Genomic DNA, 19,087 nt, shown 5'->3' on the forward strand with positions numbered 1-19,087 from the left:
GCGAAGGAAACCTCATAAAGGCAGACCTCATCCGCTCGGTGGGAGAAGGCATGATCGACTTCCCAGGGTCGCAAAGGACAATCTCAAAAGGTATGTGGTACAATCGACGAAAAGACACCAAGTCCGATGCGGTCAAGATGCTCGAGAACCATCCCATCCTACTATTGGGATCCTTGACCGAGGGTGCCACCCCAGCATCATCTCTAGGAGGACTACCATCTGGGCCAGGACTATCAACGACATCCTCCCCGTCACTAGAAGTAGGTCTGGGAGGAGGCAATGGGGGGAGAGTGTCTACAGAAGACGTCATGGACAATGGCAAGAAAGGCTACTTACTTGAGTAATAGTCCCCTAACGTTAAGCCACCGACCCAGGAGAGTGGAAAGCAAGCTGCGATGACCAACAAGCAAACCCAGGAGGAAAGGTACAAAAAAAAAAAAAAAATTGCCACGGCCAAGGGTGGTAGACGATAGGTCATGGACATGGGCGAGGCTCGAGGTTCGAGGTTGAGGTATGAGGATGAGGTTTGAGGTTCGAGATTGAGGTTTGAGGTTTGAGGTTCGAGGTCGAGGTCGAAGTTCGCAGGACAAGGTTCGAGTAAAGATGTGTCTATGGCCAAAGACGAATTCGACTCAATACAAAAAAAAAAAAAAAAAAAAAAAAATCAAAGTCCAACAATGATCGTCGCCCAAAACCAAAGGAGAAGAGAGAAAAGAAGAAAAAGAAGGAGAGAGAGAACAGAGAAAAAGTAAGAGAGAAGAAAGAAAAATAAAAAGGGGGTCTTTGGTCACGGCCAAGGACCGTGGTCGACAGGTGCCAACGGGTCCGGACAGTTGAGCGACGCCAATGGGCTCAGATGAGCACAAATAGGCCGAGGTACAAGCAAAGAATGTGAGATCGAGGCATGGGTGACACAGGCTCAAGGAGGCGATAAGCTCATGACCGAGACCGCAGACATGATCAAGATCAAGAGTAAGCAACACTAAGTAGGCCAAGGCTGGGCAAGCTACTAGGAAGGCCAAGGGCTAATAGCCAAGAAAGGAAGAAACTAGAAGAGAGCAAGGAAGACAAAACTTCAAAAACAAAAATGAAAAAGTCTACTCTCTTGGACATTTTGATCCAAGAGAGTGGGGGGCAAATGATAAACCCAAATTCACACCAACCAATTGGAGGCTGCCATGTGTCTGGTCTAAGGAGGTGGACCGTAACAGGACCAAAGGAGGAACTAGCACGGGCGCGGACCACCCACACCCTTGGGCGCGGACTTCCATGCACACGTAGACATGGATCTCAGACACACGTGGATACAAGCATGGATGTGGATCCTGATAGGAGACCAACACCATCGTCACTGTTGTCGTCAACGGGACGTACATCGCCTCAAGGACTCTAGAACACTGCCTATCAACTGTACAGTCCCATATGGACATAAACACTAAGCACCATATCTGACAACGTATCAACATCTATCCGCTAAGAACGACAACCCAACTGGGACACTACATCCCACGGGAAGACAACCAATCAAAGAGGAACCCTGCTACCCATGGATTCTATCAACTACGAAGGCCACTCTACATCAACTGGGACTCTCCACACCGCCATACTCTACTATAAAAGGGAAGGTACTCTACCCCATCAACCCATCTTGAATACTATTATTCATCTGTTTGCTCAAGAGATCTAACTTTGGTATCAGAGAGTCCTAGGCCGGAACCACACCAATTCTCCTTTGTCACCCTGGTCCTTTTGCAGGTTATGACACTCGAGGGACCATCAGATGATTTCTTGACGCAACATATAGCTACACAGAAATACTAAAATATGAAATGCAAATGGTCTCCCCGACTCAGGTGGAGATAGATGATTGTCTTGCCTCTTTCTGGTTGGACAGAATAACGGTTGAGATGATCTTCAGGTCCCTCTGACTTTGGATGGAGTAACGGCTGTAAATGAGGTTTTTCACTACTCAGACTTCGAGCAAAGTAACGACCGTAAATGAGACTTTTGATACTTTGATTTCGGGCAGAGTAATAGCGTCGCGAGGGATCTGGAAGCCAAATGCTCGATCTTGGGATAGAATAACGGCGTCACGTGGGACTCATGGGATCTATAGAAGAAAAATATGAGTTCATGATAGTAGGAATAGGTTGGGTAGGTGGATCTAGGTAAATTGGACTGCGGAGAGGGTAATTGGTTTGCGAGTTACAAGGCAGATGGGGAGAACCTTGGGACGAGTGAAAAAAGAGTTCTGGACACTGAAACTGGCGACATAGAGGTTTGTGAGTACATTTCCTGAGAAAAGATGTTATGTGCAAATGAGGGAGGGGACCCTATGTATAGGGTTCCCAAGGTGATCTACGACCGCAGAGGATAATTATGATCAATTATAATTAGTATCTTGATTTTTAGTAATTATAATCAATTATAACCCAATGACATATATAAATAAATAAAGGGAAACAAAAACGTTGCTTGACTACGTGGCTCTTGTGTCTAAACATAGGAGCACGTGAAATTATCGCCCCACCCCTGTGAAATAAAAAATCCCATTCATGTTGATGTCCTTGCATGTGTTCTCATTGGCCCCCACGTTGGTGCAGGCCTCGTGACCATGCAATGATCTCTTGCCCATAAATAAATTAGTGGTTTTTATCCATTTGGTCAGTTTTAATCAGTTGTGTCAGTCTAATTAGACCGGACCAAATAGAATCAATATTAAAGTTTTTTCTAAATCAAAACCCAAACCGGATCAAAAAGCAATTTGATCATTGTGGTTTTAGGATTTTCGGTTAGTTCGAGCGGTTCCATCAATTTGGTGCTGTGGCAGAGACGTGGGATGAACATAACATAAAGATATGGTGATGTGGCTTGCCACATACTTGGAGATCTTGGATACCTGTCATATATTCTCAAGAAGCGAACCAGACCGATATTTTCTTTATCATTTTTGGACGTATAAACCGAACCATATATTCCGGTTCAGCCTTGAGGTATAATCAAGTGTGGGAAAGAAGTTAGCAGCTTATAAAGAACTCACGCGCAAGAGCTTGCGGTCTTGTTAGGAAAAAACAAAACTATTTCTCTGAAGGGAGTCCCAACTCCCAGGTGCCAAACCCGAAATCTGCAATGCTGCAAATCCTCTCTCAATGCTCTAATGGCTACTCTTTGTCACTTGTCAAGCTTCTCCGCTTGCATTCCTCTTAAGCACTACGCTTTTCATCGTCCTCTCTCGCTCCAGCTACACGAACCACTTCTTGAACTGCAAACCCGTCGACGCCCATCTTCTTGCGCGAGCAAATCACTCGTCTCTGCTTCTTCTGGCAAGAAACCGAGGTTTTTGTGCTTTGCAGCTCACCCCTGATTCTCCTGTTGATCTTCTTCTTCTTCTTTGTTCCTTTGCAAGTTATCCTTGTTTGCTTTATGCGATTTCTTTTGTTGATGCAGGGCAAGAAAGAAGGTGAAGAGTAATGCAGAACTCTGCAACGATATTCGGGAGTTCATTTCCATGGTTGGACTTCCCCAAGGTCACGTGCCGTCCTTTAAGGAGCTTTCGCAGCATGGAAGGTTAATTTGATTGTTCTACCTTTTGCTTCTAATTTTTTTTTTTAACCTTTCTTTTCTTCTTCCTTTTTTTTCCTTTCGAGCGAATCATTCTCGTGTTTCATTGGATTATTTTTTAATCTTTACTTTGAAGAATTTATTTTTAGAAGATTGTGTAGCGAATAAGAATTATATTCTACTGTAGCAGTTCTTGTGCATTTTGACTCATTGTTCGTTGAACTTGAATGACGGGTTTCGGGAATTTGAATGTTCTGGGTTGATTGTATTGGTGTCGAACTTAGAACTGATGCATGGTGCAGTTGAATTACCATGGCTGCCTGAGAATAGATGCCCGAAGGGAGGGGGTGGTATTGGAGTTTAGATCTAGCCATTGTTTTGTTTTTTGGGATGAATAAGAAATTCATTACCAAGAAGAGAGAGAAAAATGCAAGGCACTGGCTTTACAAAGAGGGGGAGTCAAGGGGGCCAATACAAGTAGGGGAAAGCTCCCAAGCATCAACAATCAACCTATTTCTAGGAGTTTTGGCACAACGGGAGGGGGGAATGCAGAAATCTTGGAACCCTGTGTTTCTGTTACATGTGCTTGTTGTTTCTGGAGTTAGAAGCTGCTGGTTTGTTTGGAGCTGAGCTTCTGTTTGCCAATTCTGATTTCTCAAAAACTCTAGAATGAGGTATCATTTACCATTTTTTCCACAAATACAAGTCATGAAACAGCCTGGGAAAAATAGTGAAATATTTTTGGCAGGAGATGAACTATTGAACAGTTGCAGGAATGAGTAACAAAATCTTGAGTGTAAAAGGACGAACAGCAAAATAATGGCCTCGTTATGTAAAGGATGATTCTTTCCTTGTGCACATAATTGTCTGATTAGTTTTTCCTTGTACATTGCTGGTTCATGAAGACTCTAAAAGATTTCTTGACATTCATAAAACATTCTTTCAACCTTTTTACTGGGAGATAGAAGGTTATCACATTTCCTGCTCATCAATGATGGATGGACCCACACCAGTAGCATAGTGTAGGATAGCCTAGGGTTTAAGGTTTAGCCTGAAGTGCAAGGTTTGGTGGTGGGAAGATGGAGTAGGGCAAGCCAGGGTTATGGAATATGAATATTGACAAGGCTGTAATAGATTTGAATCTGGAATTTTATCGAACATGTGGTGGATTCAGTTGCTGAACTGAGAATCTAATAAACAGCATCCTAGTGTTTCTTTTAAAATTGGCAAAAAAGAAAGATTAATGGATAGGATTTGAATGTGTTAGGATTAGAATGCCACAATAGAATTAAGATTAGAATACAAGAATAAGGTAACTGTAGATGATGGCTATGGGTGGCAATATCGTGCTTGGGGCTGAGGTGGGTTCTGTGTAATGCCATTCCGTCCCAATCTTAAACTTCCAAAAACCCAGATGTGCCCCAATCCCTACCTGTCATGGTTTTTAAAATAAACACCCATTACATCTTAAATTACAAAACACACACCCCGTCCCCACCTGATTGTGTTTCCTTGCATGGTACTGTGCAATGGAGTGAGTTTAGTACACCCATGTCATATGCTAATTAGATGACAGATAGAGTATCAGAAAGGGAAGGAGGGTTGTGAAACACAATTAAGGATTTCTAATTTTAGTAGTATTGTGAAGCACAATAATGGATTTGTAATTCTACCTCTTTCAAATAAAAAAGCTTCATTTTTTGTTCCTTTTTTATTCCAAACAAAAACAATAAAATATGTCTAGTTTTTGGGAACATAATTTTGTGTTAGAAGAAATGGGTTTGAGTGCCATAGTTGCTTTTATCATATGATATTGTAATCCCAGCCTAATCTGAACTAGCCTGACCCAAACTAACCAGTTTCAGTAAGGATTCTGTAAATTAAACTCAGTTAAGCTGATCACTTTTTATTTCATTCCTACACCTTACTTCTTAACTTATGACAATGCCCCAGTTAATAAAATAAAACGGTCAGGTTCCTTTTTATGTGATTTGTGTGAGTGACTAAGAACCTTAATAACCAGTCAAAAGAGATTAACACATTTATACCGCCAATCGTAAGAGAAGGTTCAATAGGGGTCCACGACCCTATAGGACCATTATTAACAATTTGGATCACGATAATTTCTTCATCTACATTTAAGCATGGAATAATTCATTTTGTCAATAAAAAATGAGGCTGTAGAAACAGATTTGAATTAGGTTAATGCTTGGATGATTAGTTCATCCCAAGCACATTGTATTTATAACTATAATGAAATCGTAAAAATAATTACATAAGCAATGTGGGATTAAACCACATAAGAAACTAACAAATAATAAAGGAAAAACGTTCAGAATACCCCCACAGTATTCTGCCCCAATATAACTAACACTCCCCCTCAAGTTGGAGCATATAGATCATGCATGCCCAACTTGACTAAGATATGATGAAACAGCTTGCTACTCAATCCCTTAGTGAACACATCAGCTAGCTGATCAAAAAACTTCACAAAGGGAACACAAACGAGGCCAGCTTCAAGCTTCTCCTTGATGAAATGTCGGTTAACCTCCACATGTTTCGTGCGATCATGCTAGACAGGGTTATGAGCAATACTAATGGCCGCTTTATTGTGACAATAAAGCATCATTGGAAGATGGACAGCAACACCAATATCCTGCAATAACCCTCTAAGCCACAAAAGTTCATAAGTTCCTTATACCATTGCGCGGAATTCGGCTTTAGCACTAGACCTTGCCACAACATTCTGCTTTTTGCTCCGCCAAGTGACAAGGTTTCCACCCACAAAGGAACAGTAGCCAGAGATGGATTTCCTGTCAGGAGAACCAGCTCAATCGGCATCAGTATAGGCTTTAACCTTCAAGTGACCATTAGCAGATAGAAGAATTCCCTTTCCTGGAGCAGACTTCAAGTACCTCAAAATACGACGGACCGCATCCATATGAGAGGAATATGGATCGGGCATGAACTCGACTCACCAAACTCACAAAGAATCGCAATGTCGGGCGTGTGTGGGAAAGGTAGATTAGTTTGCCTACTAACCGCTGATAGGCACCCTTGTCAACCGGCTCACCCTCTTTCTCCCTAAGTTTTGTAGTAGCTTCCATAGGAGTATCTGAAGGATGACAGCCAAGTAGCCCTGTCTCAGTCAATAGATCAAGGACATATTTTCTTTGAGAAAGAAAAATGCCCTTTGAAGATTGAGCAACTTCTATCCTTAGAAAATATTTTAGGGGACCAAGATCTTTGACCTCAAACTCACGGCCAAGAAGAATTTTCAAATCCCTGATTGCAGCATCATCATTACCAGTGATCACAATATCATCCACATAGACTACGAGAAGAGTAACCTTGTCACCAAGTCTTCTGATAAATAAAGTGTGATCAGCATTGCTCTGCTTGTAACCTGCTGAAATCATAGCCTTATGAAATCTGCCAAACCAGGCCCTGGGTGACTGCTTTAAGCCATAAAGGGCACGCTTCAATTTACAAACCTTACCCTTAGTCCTGTCATCAGAGAAACCAGGTGGAATGTCCATATATACCTCCTCCTCAAGCTCCCCATGGAGAAAGGCATTTTTGACATCTAAGCTCAAGATCCCACCCAAGATTTGCGAAGACAAGATAATAACACCCCGACGGTGTTGAGCTTTGCACATGGTGCAAAGATCTCCGATAGTCAACTCCTTAAGTCCGAGTGAACCCTTTGCAACCAAACGTGCCTTGTGCACTGCCCACGAACCATCGACCTCTACTGTTTAACTACGAAGACCCATCTACAACCCACTGGTTTTTTTCCTGGAGGAAGAGCCACAAGATCCCACGTATTATTTTTGTGTAGTGCTCTTATTTCTTCCAACATTGCTGTCTTCCACTTTCCATCTGTAACTGCTTCCTGCCAATTTCTAGGAACCGAAACAGAGGAAAGAGAAGATACAAATGCACGAAAAGAGGGAGAAAGAGAGTTATACGAAACAAAATGAGATATAGGATGTAAAGTGCAAGTCCTAGTACCTTTGCGAAGTGCAATAGGTAGGTCGGAAGGAGAGTTATACTAAGGAGAAGGATTACCAGGAGATGTAGGATCTGTGTCTGGACTCTGGAGCCGGCAATTGGATGGGTACTAGTGCTATAGTGGGATGCAACTGCCCTCTTGTGGACCTTCCCCTTGTATAGGTGATCATGTTGGAGTTGTCAATTCTCTTCTGAAATTCACCAATAGTTCTCTGGACCGGAGTCTGCTCCCCCCTGAGTAGGAATATTAACAACACTATTTTCTATGGTCTCCCTGTAAAGGATTCCCATTAGGTGAGGGAGGAACAGCCAGAGGTTGTTGGGAGGTCTCCAAAGTAGGATGGGCAGCATCCAAGGGTGGATGGGAAGCATCCAAAAGGGGCTGGACAGCAGCCGTGGGTGGTAAAGAGGGCTGGGCAGCCAGAGGCTCCTCAGGTAGAGGAATCTCGAAAGCCACATCTTCACCAGCACTCTCCCCCTGAAGAGGTGGCGAAGAATAATAAGAAAGGGACTCATGGAAAACAACATCCATGCTAACCATGGTACGGCGGGAAGGGGGATGGTAACATTTTTAGCCTTTCTGGGTTGGAGAATAACCCAAGAAAATACAACGGAGTCCTCAAGGTTCAAGTTTGCTGGGAGATTTAGTGTCTCGAGATAACACACACAACCAAACACCTTGGGAGGCACAATAAAGGAGGAATTACCAATTAAAACATCAGAGGGACTACGGGAGTAAAGTACCCGAGATGGCAGCCTATTGATGAGATAGGCTGCCGTGATAACCGCATCCCCCCAATATTGAGACGGGACATTCCTCACAAACATTAATGCTCTGGCCATTTCTAACAAGCTGGCGGTTTTTCCTTTTCGCCACACCATTCTCGGCAGGGGTATCAACACAACTAATCGATGAAGATGCCATGGTCACCAAATATTTTTGAAATTGTGATTCTTTATACTCTGTTCCATTATCACTTCTCAATATTTTGAGAGTAGCCTGGAACTGAGTTTGGACCATTTTATGAAAGTGTTGAAAGCATGAAAAAACTTGATTTTTGGTGTACAAGAGATAGACCCATGTGTTCCTAGAATGACAATCAATGAAAGATACAAACCACCGATGGCCAGAAATAGAGGGTTTACGATTAGGGCCCCAAACATCAGAATGCACTAACTCAAAACAAGAAAAACTTCTTTTATTTGAAATAGGATAATTTGAACGTGTCTGTTTGGCCAGAACACACGCCTCACAAAAAAAGTCATCCTTCGTATGTAGGGTGACCAAACTAGGAAATAAATGTGCTAAAATTCCTAAAGAAGGGTGACCTAACCTAGAGTGCTACTGGTAGAGTTTAGAAGAGACCATGGAGTTCCGGTGTAGTGGAGAAGGTAATGGTGGTGGAGAGAAGCGACCATCATCAAGCAGGTACAGCTCACCATGCACTTTACCCAATCCAATCGTCTTCCTAGAGGCCAGATCCTGAAACACACAATGAGAAGGAAAGAAAGTAACTTTGCAGTTAAGATCACGAGTAATACTACTAATGGAAAGAAGGTTAGTAGTAAAATTAGGAATGTGCAAAAGCAGTTAAGGGAAGGGAGGAGGTGCGAGTTGATGATTCCCTTTCCAGAGATAGATGAAAGAGAACCATCGACTACCTTGACCTTGTCCTTCCGGAAGTAGGAGAGTATCGATGAAACAAACTAGAGGAACCGGTCATATGATCGTAGCCCCAGAATCTATGATCCAAGGATGGGAGGCTACAGAAGCACAATGACCGCCAAAAGGAATACCTGACCGGGCAAAGTGTGAACCTGAATGGCGGAAGAATTGGCGGTAGCTGATGTAGTAGAGGCTGACGGCGGAAGACCTCGGCATACGTCGAAATGCACTGTAGCTCATCCTGGGATAGACCAGGGTCAGTAGTAGGGTCTGTAGTAATAGTCTCAGTCTGATGGGCCTTGGGCTTTGTCTTGGTCTTGGTCTTGGCAGCCCGTTTTGCTTCAAAGTCACTGGTTTCCCATGAAGTTTCAAGACCTCTCCTTGGTGTGATATGGTTTGTGACGGTGCTCACAAACAATAGTCCCCGTAGTAGAATCACCAAGAGAAGCGGTGCCAATAGGTGTAGGAGTGATGGGGCAGCAGCCTTGAGAGCAGATCTGTCAGTAATAGGAGGATGTAACATGGCAGCCCTACGGTTCTCCTCAGAAGAAACCAATGCATAAGATTGTTCAAGTGTGGGAAAAGGTATATGGCCCAACACTTGAACACGAATGGGATCATACTCCATATGCAAACCAGCTAAAAAATCATAGACTCTGATCTTGTCCACATGTTTCTTATAAGAGGCAATATCAGCAACTATAGAGGGGTGAAAATCAGAGTAATCAAGGTTCGAGAACTTGCGAGATCTCGCCGAGATCTCACCGAGTTTCTCGGTTTTTCAAAATATCGAGTCGAGATCACATACGCATTCTAAAAGTGCATTTTCTCGGCGAGATCTCCGAGTTTCTCGGTTTGACATAGGAAAATGCCCATCTAGGTCCTTTACATGAGTGCCAGATCTCGAGATCTTGCTGAAAATTCTTGGTATACAGACACCTATCTATGCCAGGAACCAAGACAGACACTTATTTATGCCTAATATCATTTAAGTAAATGCTTTTGTATTACTTAAGATATTATTCATAAATAAGAAAATACCCCCCCATTTGAATCCAATAAAAATAGTTAAAAAATCAAATTCCAAAAGGAAAAAAAGTCAATCCCCCAGTTCAAGAACAAAAACTGGATTTTCGGTGGTAGGTGCAATTTTCAATTTTCTAATGCTGGGGTTTTTCTCAAATCTAAAAATTCCATAAATCTTATTATGGTAAAACATTGCTAAAAACCAAAAGTGCGGTAAAATATTCATTTGTTTTGATGTCCAAAAAATTATTTCCATTCAGAGCGATTTTGACAGCATTCGCGCACACCGAATTAAGTTTGACCGGTTCATAACTCTTTCAATATAAATCAGATTTTAGCAATCTTGGACTTGTTGGAAAGCTTAATTCGGTGTGCACGAATGCTGTCAAAATCTAGTTGCGTTAGAAAGTTTGAAAATTGCACCTATTGCCGAAAATCCAGTTTTTGTTCTTGAACTGGGGGGTTGATTTTTTTTTTCTTTTGGAATTTGATTTTTTAACTATTTTTATTGGATTCAAATAGGGGGGTATTTGCTTATTTATGAATAATATCTTAAGTAAATGCAATATCATTTACTTAAATGATATTAGGCATAAATAAGTGTGTTTATCTTTTATGTCATCCGGTTTCTAGCATAAGTAAGTGTCAGTCCCCTTTCCTACTAACTGAAACTCCTATTTGGATTTAGTTTTTGCAAAATCTGATAGTGTCATTGTGTTTGAATGGCCTAAAATAGGCTGAATACCAAGTTTCAGACCCAAACTAGGTCTAAAACCCCCCGAGATGAGGCTTCGAGTCGAGAAAAAAAAAAGTGCAACAACCTCGGCGAGATCTCGACTCGACTCGGTTTTTCAAGGGTCCGAGTTGGCACCGAGACCCGAGTTTTCGAACCTTGGAGTAATGATCCAACTGTTGCCACAGGCTGCGGAGAGAAGCATAGTAGTCCGAAACAGAAAGGTCTCCCTGAGTAGTGTGAAGGATCTTCATTCGAATTTCATAAACTTGGGCATCATTGCCAAGCTGTCCGTAGGTCTCCTTGCAAGCAGCCCAAATCTGGTCGGCAGTGTCCAGAAGAAGAAAATTATGCTGTAAAGCTGAAGTCGTAGAGCCTATGAGGTAGGACATGAGAACACCATTATTGGTCAGCCACTTAGTCTGATCAGGGCCTTTATCACTAGGCTTAACAATAGTGCCATCAATATGGTCAGTGAGGCCACGGCCAGCGATGGCAAAGGAGGCTGATCTGGACCACAGAAGGTAATTTGAGCCATCCAGTTTGATGGGGTTAGGTGGAAAGCTGTGATAATCTGTCTTGTGATTGCCATCATGAAGCATAGCGATGAGAGTTGGTAGAGTCACCCATACCGGCAGCAGAGAAGGCCAAACAACTTCAAGTAAAGTCCCAAACAAATAGAACCAGCAGCCAAAAAGAACCTTGATCGATTATGGTTTTTAGGGTTTTGAACAAAACCCTTAAGTAATGGAATCGATGGATGAGCCTAGGCTGCAATAAATAATATCAAAGTGGTTGAAGGACTGAGGTAGAGAAGTCCTTAATAAAAGAAACACATCTGCAGAAAAATCAGATCCAAAAAAACAGGTGCGGCAGCCCAATATCGATAAAGTTAGGGTTAAAAAAACCCTGTAATGATGAGATCGATCTCAAGGTCTTCACACACCAAAAAACAGATCTGTAGAAGCTGATATAGCTGTCGAAGGGGCCCTAATAAGTGAAGAAAACACCTGCAAAAAATCAGCAACAGTGGGCAGCAATAACCTTAAGATCGATAGATGTCAGGGTTTTGAAAAAACCCTGATAATGGAGGAATCGATTTCAAAACCCTGATAATGGAGGAATCGATCTCAAGGAAGTCTTCAATCTTGAGGAATAATTTCTGAACCAATAAAACAACAATTCTGCAGCAGCTTCTGGTCTTCAAAGAGAGGAGAGGAGCCCTTATATCTGATGTAGAAGCAATCTCCAAGAAGGAACTGAAGAACCAATATCGCAGCAGTGTTGATTGGAGTCTATCGAACAGAATTACAAGTCATAAATGAGGTAATGGGGGCAGCAACTGGATCGCATGATTACCTCATCAGTGCTGCCCTATATGGGAATGAAGAACAAGGGAGAAGAAGGAGAGAACTAGAAGAGAAGAAGATCGAGAGAGAGAAGAAGAACAAAAATTGAGAAAAATTGGTGTCCCTAGTTCAAAATCTGCTCTGATATCATGTGGAAACAGATTTGAATTAGGTTAATGCTTGGATGATTAGTTCATCCCAAGCACATTGTATTTATAACTATAATGAAATAGTAAAAATAATTACATAAGTAATGTGGGATTAAACCACATAAGAAACTAACAAATAATAAAGGAAAAAAGTCCAGAATACCCCCACGGTATTCTGGCCAATATAACTAACAGAGGCAGATAAGATGAATCTTGTACTAGGAGAGAGTGAGAGACAACATACCCATCCCCCCGCTGAACTGACTTATCTTAGAAGAATATCATACCCTAGTTAGAGAGTTTACTACTATATTGTACTTTTATCTTTATAAATAGCAGTAACATGTTACTTATCCTAAAAAAAAAAAATAAAATAAAATAAAAAATCTTTGTACTATGGTATGTAATTGAAAGCAATTTCATGACAATTGGAATCCGGCTGTGTATTGATTTGTGTATAGTTCTTGAGAGCCAAGTCATTGCCATTTACCATTAAAAACTCTTTTCTTTTTATGAGTTGCATTTCTCTCAAGATTTGTTTTGTGCAATTTTTGTAGGCAAGACCTTGCAAACATTTTCAGACGGAGAGGATATAAGCTAATTAAAGAACTTCTCATGGACTCATCAAATGTAGAATCCAATATGGAGATTAGTTCATATGAAAATCGGAATGATACTGATCTATATGAAATTGAATCAACAGGTATGGATTTTTTGTGGTTATAATTATTACTATATTGAAAATGATTTTACCATGATCCTGAATTGTCTGATAGCCAGATATACTTTTACTAGGTCTGTGTGAAAAAGTGATTGAGCTGGCTGAAGGTGTGCCACTTTTGGAAGGTCAGGATGAAGATGTAAATAGTGTGTCACTTTTGGAAGGTCAGGATGAAGATGTAAATTGTGTTCCAGCCCTCAACTCTGCTATACAAATTTGGGGATTTGGAGAATCTTCAACAGGATCATCGTTGCAGGAAAAGGCAGCAAACTTTGTCCAAAATGGAGAGTTGGATACAATAGAAAGTAAGCTTGTAAATACACAATATTGCATTCATTTTGGTAGTCATCACCATTTCTCTATATTTTGGATACAACTTTTAGTTTCAATCAGGGATACAGTCAGCCCTCGTATAATCAATATTTTATAAACAATTCTCTGAGATACCAAATCTATTGAGACAACTAGTTGGTTCCATGTTTTCCGACACATATTTTATGGCTTCTGATTGATAATAATCAAGGGGAGTTAAATATTGTTAAATATAATGTGTCTTGTACAAAAAAGCCATCATCTATCCACCAATTCTTACACATGGCCTAATTAATTTGATTAATTATTCTTCAACCAATTGTCCTAAGTTACATATCAAGTCGATGACTATCAGGGAAAAAAAATCATGTGCTGTATTTGTTAGAACCAGTTTTCTGAAGTTGTGAATGTTTTCGGATATTTGACTATTTTGTAATCCTCAACATTGTTTTCTAGGATGGTGTTTTATGGTTAATGTTCTTTTTGTTACTTATCTTTCTAATTTCTAGCAGTTTGTACATAATAGTGAAAGAGATGGGAAGTGGTTAATATTTTGGGTCCAAATTTCTTTCTCATTATCATAAACCACATCAAGAAATTTATCTAGATTGGACCACACCTGATTGCATTTGGGTGATGGTTGGACTGTATCAGGCAGATCTGGGGCTGAAATGCAGCGATAGATCGTTACCCTTATTGTTATTTTCCACAGGTGCAATAGGCTTGTATAGAAAACATGATATCTTGGGTTCAATCCCGGCTTTCAACCTTGTGGTGAGAACATGATGTCGGGTTCAATCCCAACTTACAACCTTACAATTTTTTTTTATGGTCTTTATGCTATGCCTTCCTTTCTCTTTATGTGTTATTAGTTCGTGAGGCTTGATATGTTTTTGGACTGACAGTTGGAATTTCTTTTGGTGCTTTTGAAGTTGAAGATATGGAGCTGCTTATTGAGTCTCATATGGATAATAGCATCTTGAGCAAGAACAGTACTGATGAAGGAAAAACATGCAACATGGAAAACAAAATGGGCGTTCAATCAACTGCTCCAATCGTGGAAAGTTCAACTAAAACAGATACTGGAAGTAATGCCACATCAGTATCAAATGGAAGTACCTTGAAATCCAAACATGGTGCTTCTCCAACAACAGAAACAAACCTACACGGGTCAGTGCTTTAGCGGGGCAAGTTTGAGCTTAGTTCTGATTGGAAATTCCTTGTCTTTCTTGAAAGTTGAAACCATTTGATTATTGTTAAAAATTATAATTGATATGGTTGCAGTTTTCTTTATTGTAATCCTGCCATGCTATCCACAGCTGATATTTGCTCTGAAATTAGAGCATGAGTGAAAGTGAAACATTAATAATTTCTGCTATTGTTCTATATTCTTATTAATGATGCCTCAAACCTGAGTGTTTATTTTCTCAATAAAGTAAAATGCTTATTTGATGGAATTTCTTTCAGTAATTTTTCGATTTTCAACTCAACTCAACTCAATTCAGCTTCATCCCAACTAAATGGGTTCGACTACATGGATCCTTTCCCTCCAATTAGCTCTATTTAAAGCCATACTTGTTACAAGGCCTAAGCTATGCATGTCTTCCTCACCACTTCTCCTAAAGTCTTGTGTTTAGGCCTACCCCTGGCTCTTTTACCTCCTTCAATCTAAATCAAATCACTCCTCTATCTGGAGCATCTAAAGGCCTCTATTGCACATGTCCATGCCACCTCAGACGACTTTCTCACAGCTTATCATGTATCGGAACTACTCCTAAATTAGCTCTAATTTGTTTTTCCTTATTTTATTTTTTCTAGTATTACCACTCATCCATCAACATCCTCATCTCAGCTACACTTTATTTAAATGTTGTTTCTTTACTGTCCAACATTCTTTTTCATACATCATTGCTGGTTGTATGACTGTCCTATTAAATTTTCCATTTAGTTTTAAATGAATTTGTCGATGACATAACACTCTGAATGCACCTCTCCAGTTCATCCTTCATATTTTAATTATTTGTACCACATCATCCTCTATTTCTCCTTCTTTATTTGTCATTAAGCTCATGTACCTAAAATATTAACTTTGTGGTATCTTCTGTGGTATCTTCCTATCATAGCATGTTAGGATTGCATCCATTTTACTTTCTTTAAATAACATATTAGGATTGCACCATTTTTTTTTTAAAATTGATTTCTTTTATTGCTTGAAATTATTTGTAGGAATAACCTTTTGCCAACTGAAGGACTGAAAGACACAGGATTGGATGTTGAGGTCATCATGATACTGAAAACAGATTGTGCATAAAGTAGATGGCTGCTGATTTTGAAATTAATCAGTTGTTTTTTTTTATTTGATACTCTAGGCATGCAAAAGGGGCAATGAAGTTGAAATAGATGGCTTGAAAGTATTGCTGGTACAAAATTTTACTACGTCTCCTAGTCTAACCTCTTTTGGTTCTGCCTATTCACAAGATATCTTTTAGTGAGCTAAACTTTTTGTTTGATGATCTGAATGTGCTTAGCATCGGAAGGAGTTGGAATTGGCTCAATTGAAAGAACAGATTGAGAAGGAACAGGTATCTGAACAATTCTTATTCTGTTCTTTCTTTCCTGAAACATTCCTTATAGTAAACTTTGACTATCTGGTTTCTTTACCGAGTGCTAATGTAAAGTGGGATGGATTTTTGGGATTTCTTTCATTACCTTAGATGTTTCCAATGCCAAAATGGTTGTAAACTGCTACACAGCAGGAATCCAGGAATATTGTTTGGGAAATTGGAATTAAATTCAAGGGAAAAAGAACTCTGTCCGGGAGTGTGGCCTACGCCAGCACTCCCATGAGTCTCTCTCTCCTCCATATGTGAAAAGACACCTCTGTCCCCTTGTTTTGAGGAGGAGAGAGATAGACACATGGGAGTGTTGGCGTAGGCCACACTCCCGGACAGAAAACTACCTCCCTAAATTCAATGTTTTGTTTTGAGCTTTTGCATTCAATTTCTTGCGGACAAAACTATATGATTATAGAAAGTGAGGTTCTGCTGCCATAATACTTAAACATGTTGATTCATCCCCCCAAAAAAAAAAAAAAAAAAAAACTGTAAACATGTAATAGTCCATGATGTTGTTATTTCATCTACTAGCATGTTGAAAACAATTCGAAGCTAACTTTACATTTACTCTTGTACCCTTTTGGTTTTCAGAGTACCTTGTCCATTTTGCAAACCAAGGCAGAAACAGAGATCAGTAAAGCTCAAAAATCTATTTCAGCAAAAGATGCAGAGTTACAAGCTGTTGAGGAAAGCTTATTGGGTCTAAAAGAGGTGTTTTACTTACTTCTGTCATTAGAAATCTTTTATGCAAAGAATCAACTTATCCCTTCTCTTTCCTATTATTGTTTATTCCCTTTTCTTCCCCCCTCCTATGTCCGTACCGCACTCTCTGTGCCATTTTTTTTCTTGGGAGTGGGTGTAAATGGATTCAAAGATATCCAAATCTGACTGAAGAAATGATAGATTCTGTATTTAGGAATTGGAATTTGAATCTGTATTACTTCCAATACTATATCCCTTTAGCTCTGGCGATGGGACCTCTTGCTATCATATTTCTGCTTTTGGTACAGTCACTAAGGGGGAAAAAGAAAAGCAGAAGTCCAACTGAAAAATTAGAATATCAGAAGAATAAGAAGATATAAATCTGACAAATGAAAAAGATATTTGATGAAAAAAGAAAACAGAAACCACTTCCATTATAATCAATCAGCACACAAAGTTGTTTCTTTGGTAATAAGAAGGGGTTAAATTGCTTTTAAAGGCTTCAATTGACTGTCATCATTGTTGGAGCATTTTTTTTTTTTGGGGGGGGGGGGGGGTAGAGGAGTAGCACAATAGAATGAAGATAATTAGGAATTGATTTATGTATATGCATTGTAATTTTAGGTTTAGATTATAAATATAGGAAATGCCAATCAAGGAGGAAGACTGAGTTCAGATCATCTGTGACATGCATCACAGGATCACCTGTTTCCAATGAATAAAAAGAAAAAAAACTATGAACTGATTTGTACCTGGATTGGTAAATAAGAACCCAAAAAACAAAAAAAATCATCCCTCAAATGTTCTTCTTGCTTCTCCCCCCTGCTTTCAATCCCTCCAACCTGAAAGCACAGCATTGGTGAGGATTATTGTGGGGTAAGAGGTAATTATTAGGTTCACTTGGATCAGAAAGTCTTGTCTGACGGGTTTAATATTGCACCCTAACCAAGTAATCTACTATAGGGACAGTAAGACAGGAGATTCAGATGAGTAGTCGATGCTTCATAATTTGCCTGATAATCCTATCAAAGGGATAAAGATTCCTGCAAACTCATTCCAGAACACAAAAAGAAGCAAAGCAAAGAAGACGAAAGAGAAAGGAAAACCCAACAAAACCTTATCTCCCCTTTAATTCTTTAAGCTTTTAAAATTCAAAGCTCTTATCACTAATTGTCAGACCCTGTTTCCAGATCTAAGAAATAAACCAAAAGTAAATAAAGGTGCCAGTGGGACCTTGCTGGTCAAAGGAGGAGAGGGAGATGATCCTGCGGCTGGTGCAGTAGATTCTGTGCCATGAGGAGGAGCAGGCCTCACAGATGGTTCAGTTTAGGGTGTGTCGGTTTGTGAGCAAACCGTATTGACAGCGTTTGTAGTTTTCGGTATGTGGAGTGGATCCTGAGGGCCTTGGTGTCAGTATTCAGTATTGTCCCTGTCCATCTCTGGCTGAGGAAAAAGTGAGAGGAAAGGGAGGGGAGGGGCAGAAGCAGGAAGAAACTTGAGGAGTATTTTTTTTTTGGTGATGGAATAACAGAATCAGTTTGAGTATGTAGATGTTTCTTATTAGTTAGCGATAGGATGGCCCTGTGAAGTATGTCACAGCTGATCCGAATTCCATAAGACAATTAATATTTATTTCAAACAAGTAAGCTTTAGCTGTACTTTATTCTTGTTATGTATAGATTGTAGTATACCAGAATTTAGTTTGATTGGTAAAGCAGATCTGAGTTAGTTGAATTGTATGTTAATCAGATCTATTTATATCTGGATCCATTTTAATCTTATCAGATTTGGATCATGATTCAACCTGTTGACAGGGCTATGTGTGTGTGTGTGTGTGTGTTGGAAGTAAGCATTGTACTAAATGGAGTTAAGTTACTTGATTTAACCAGGTTCAGGTTAAGTACTGGGTGAATGGAGACAATGTCGAGGTGGCAGGTAGCTTCAATGGGTGGGATCATCGAATTAAAATGGATCTACATCCTTCATCTAGTGCCATAAACTCCCTCGAATCAAGGTTTTTGAAATTTCATTACTTCAATATTTTTTTTAGAGTTGCCTTTGCTTTTGTCTATCATCTCTCAGTTTCTGTTATCTAAGTTGCACCTGTTATATGGTATGGATATCCAGCAGCATCCTTTAAGCCTCTTGTGTGGTATGGATGTTCAACAGCATCCAAATGACATTTAGGTGGTGTCCATGTGTTTCCTGCTTGACCATGAGGAAGTAACCTACTTGATTT

The 19,087-nt window shown here is 40.1% G+C and overlaps 1 protein-coding gene across 2 annotated transcripts in view; it reads left to right on the forward strand.

Annotated features, from left to right (window-relative positions):
• The first annotated feature begins 3,125 nt into the window (after positions 1 to 3,125).
• LOC122657050 (protein PTST homolog 3, chloroplastic) overlaps positions 3,126 to 19,087 on the forward strand; it is a 28,807-nt gene continuing 12,845 nt past the window's right edge. For both annotated transcript variants that reach the window (XM_043851802.1, XM_043851803.1), the window contains exons 1-11: positions 3,126 to 3,336; positions 3,448 to 3,567; positions 13,056 to 13,201; positions 13,294 to 13,344; positions 13,384 to 13,524; positions 14,464 to 14,701; positions 15,758 to 15,809; positions 15,901 to 15,951; positions 16,060 to 16,113; positions 16,738 to 16,857; positions 18,738 to 18,862. In XM_043851802.1, coding sequence (XP_043707737.1) covers positions 3,158 to 3,336; positions 3,448 to 3,567; positions 13,056 to 13,201; positions 13,294 to 13,344; positions 13,384 to 13,524; positions 14,464 to 14,701; positions 15,758 to 15,809; positions 15,901 to 15,951; positions 16,060 to 16,113; positions 16,738 to 16,857; positions 18,738 to 18,862 — 1,277 coding nt within the window. In that variant the 5' untranslated portion in view covers positions 3,126 to 3,157. The remainder of the gene's footprint in view (positions 3,337 to 3,447; positions 3,568 to 13,055; positions 13,202 to 13,293; positions 13,345 to 13,383; positions 13,525 to 14,463; positions 14,702 to 15,757; positions 15,810 to 15,900; positions 15,952 to 16,059; positions 16,114 to 16,737; positions 16,858 to 18,737; positions 18,863 to 19,087) is intronic.

Source organism: Telopea speciosissima, chromosome 3, assembly GCF_018873765.1.
Source record: "Telopea speciosissima isolate NSW1024214 ecotype Mountain lineage chromosome 3, Tspe_v1, whole genome shotgun sequence".
Taxonomy (NCBI): Eukaryota; Viridiplantae; Streptophyta; class Magnoliopsida; order Proteales; family Proteaceae; genus Telopea; species Telopea speciosissima.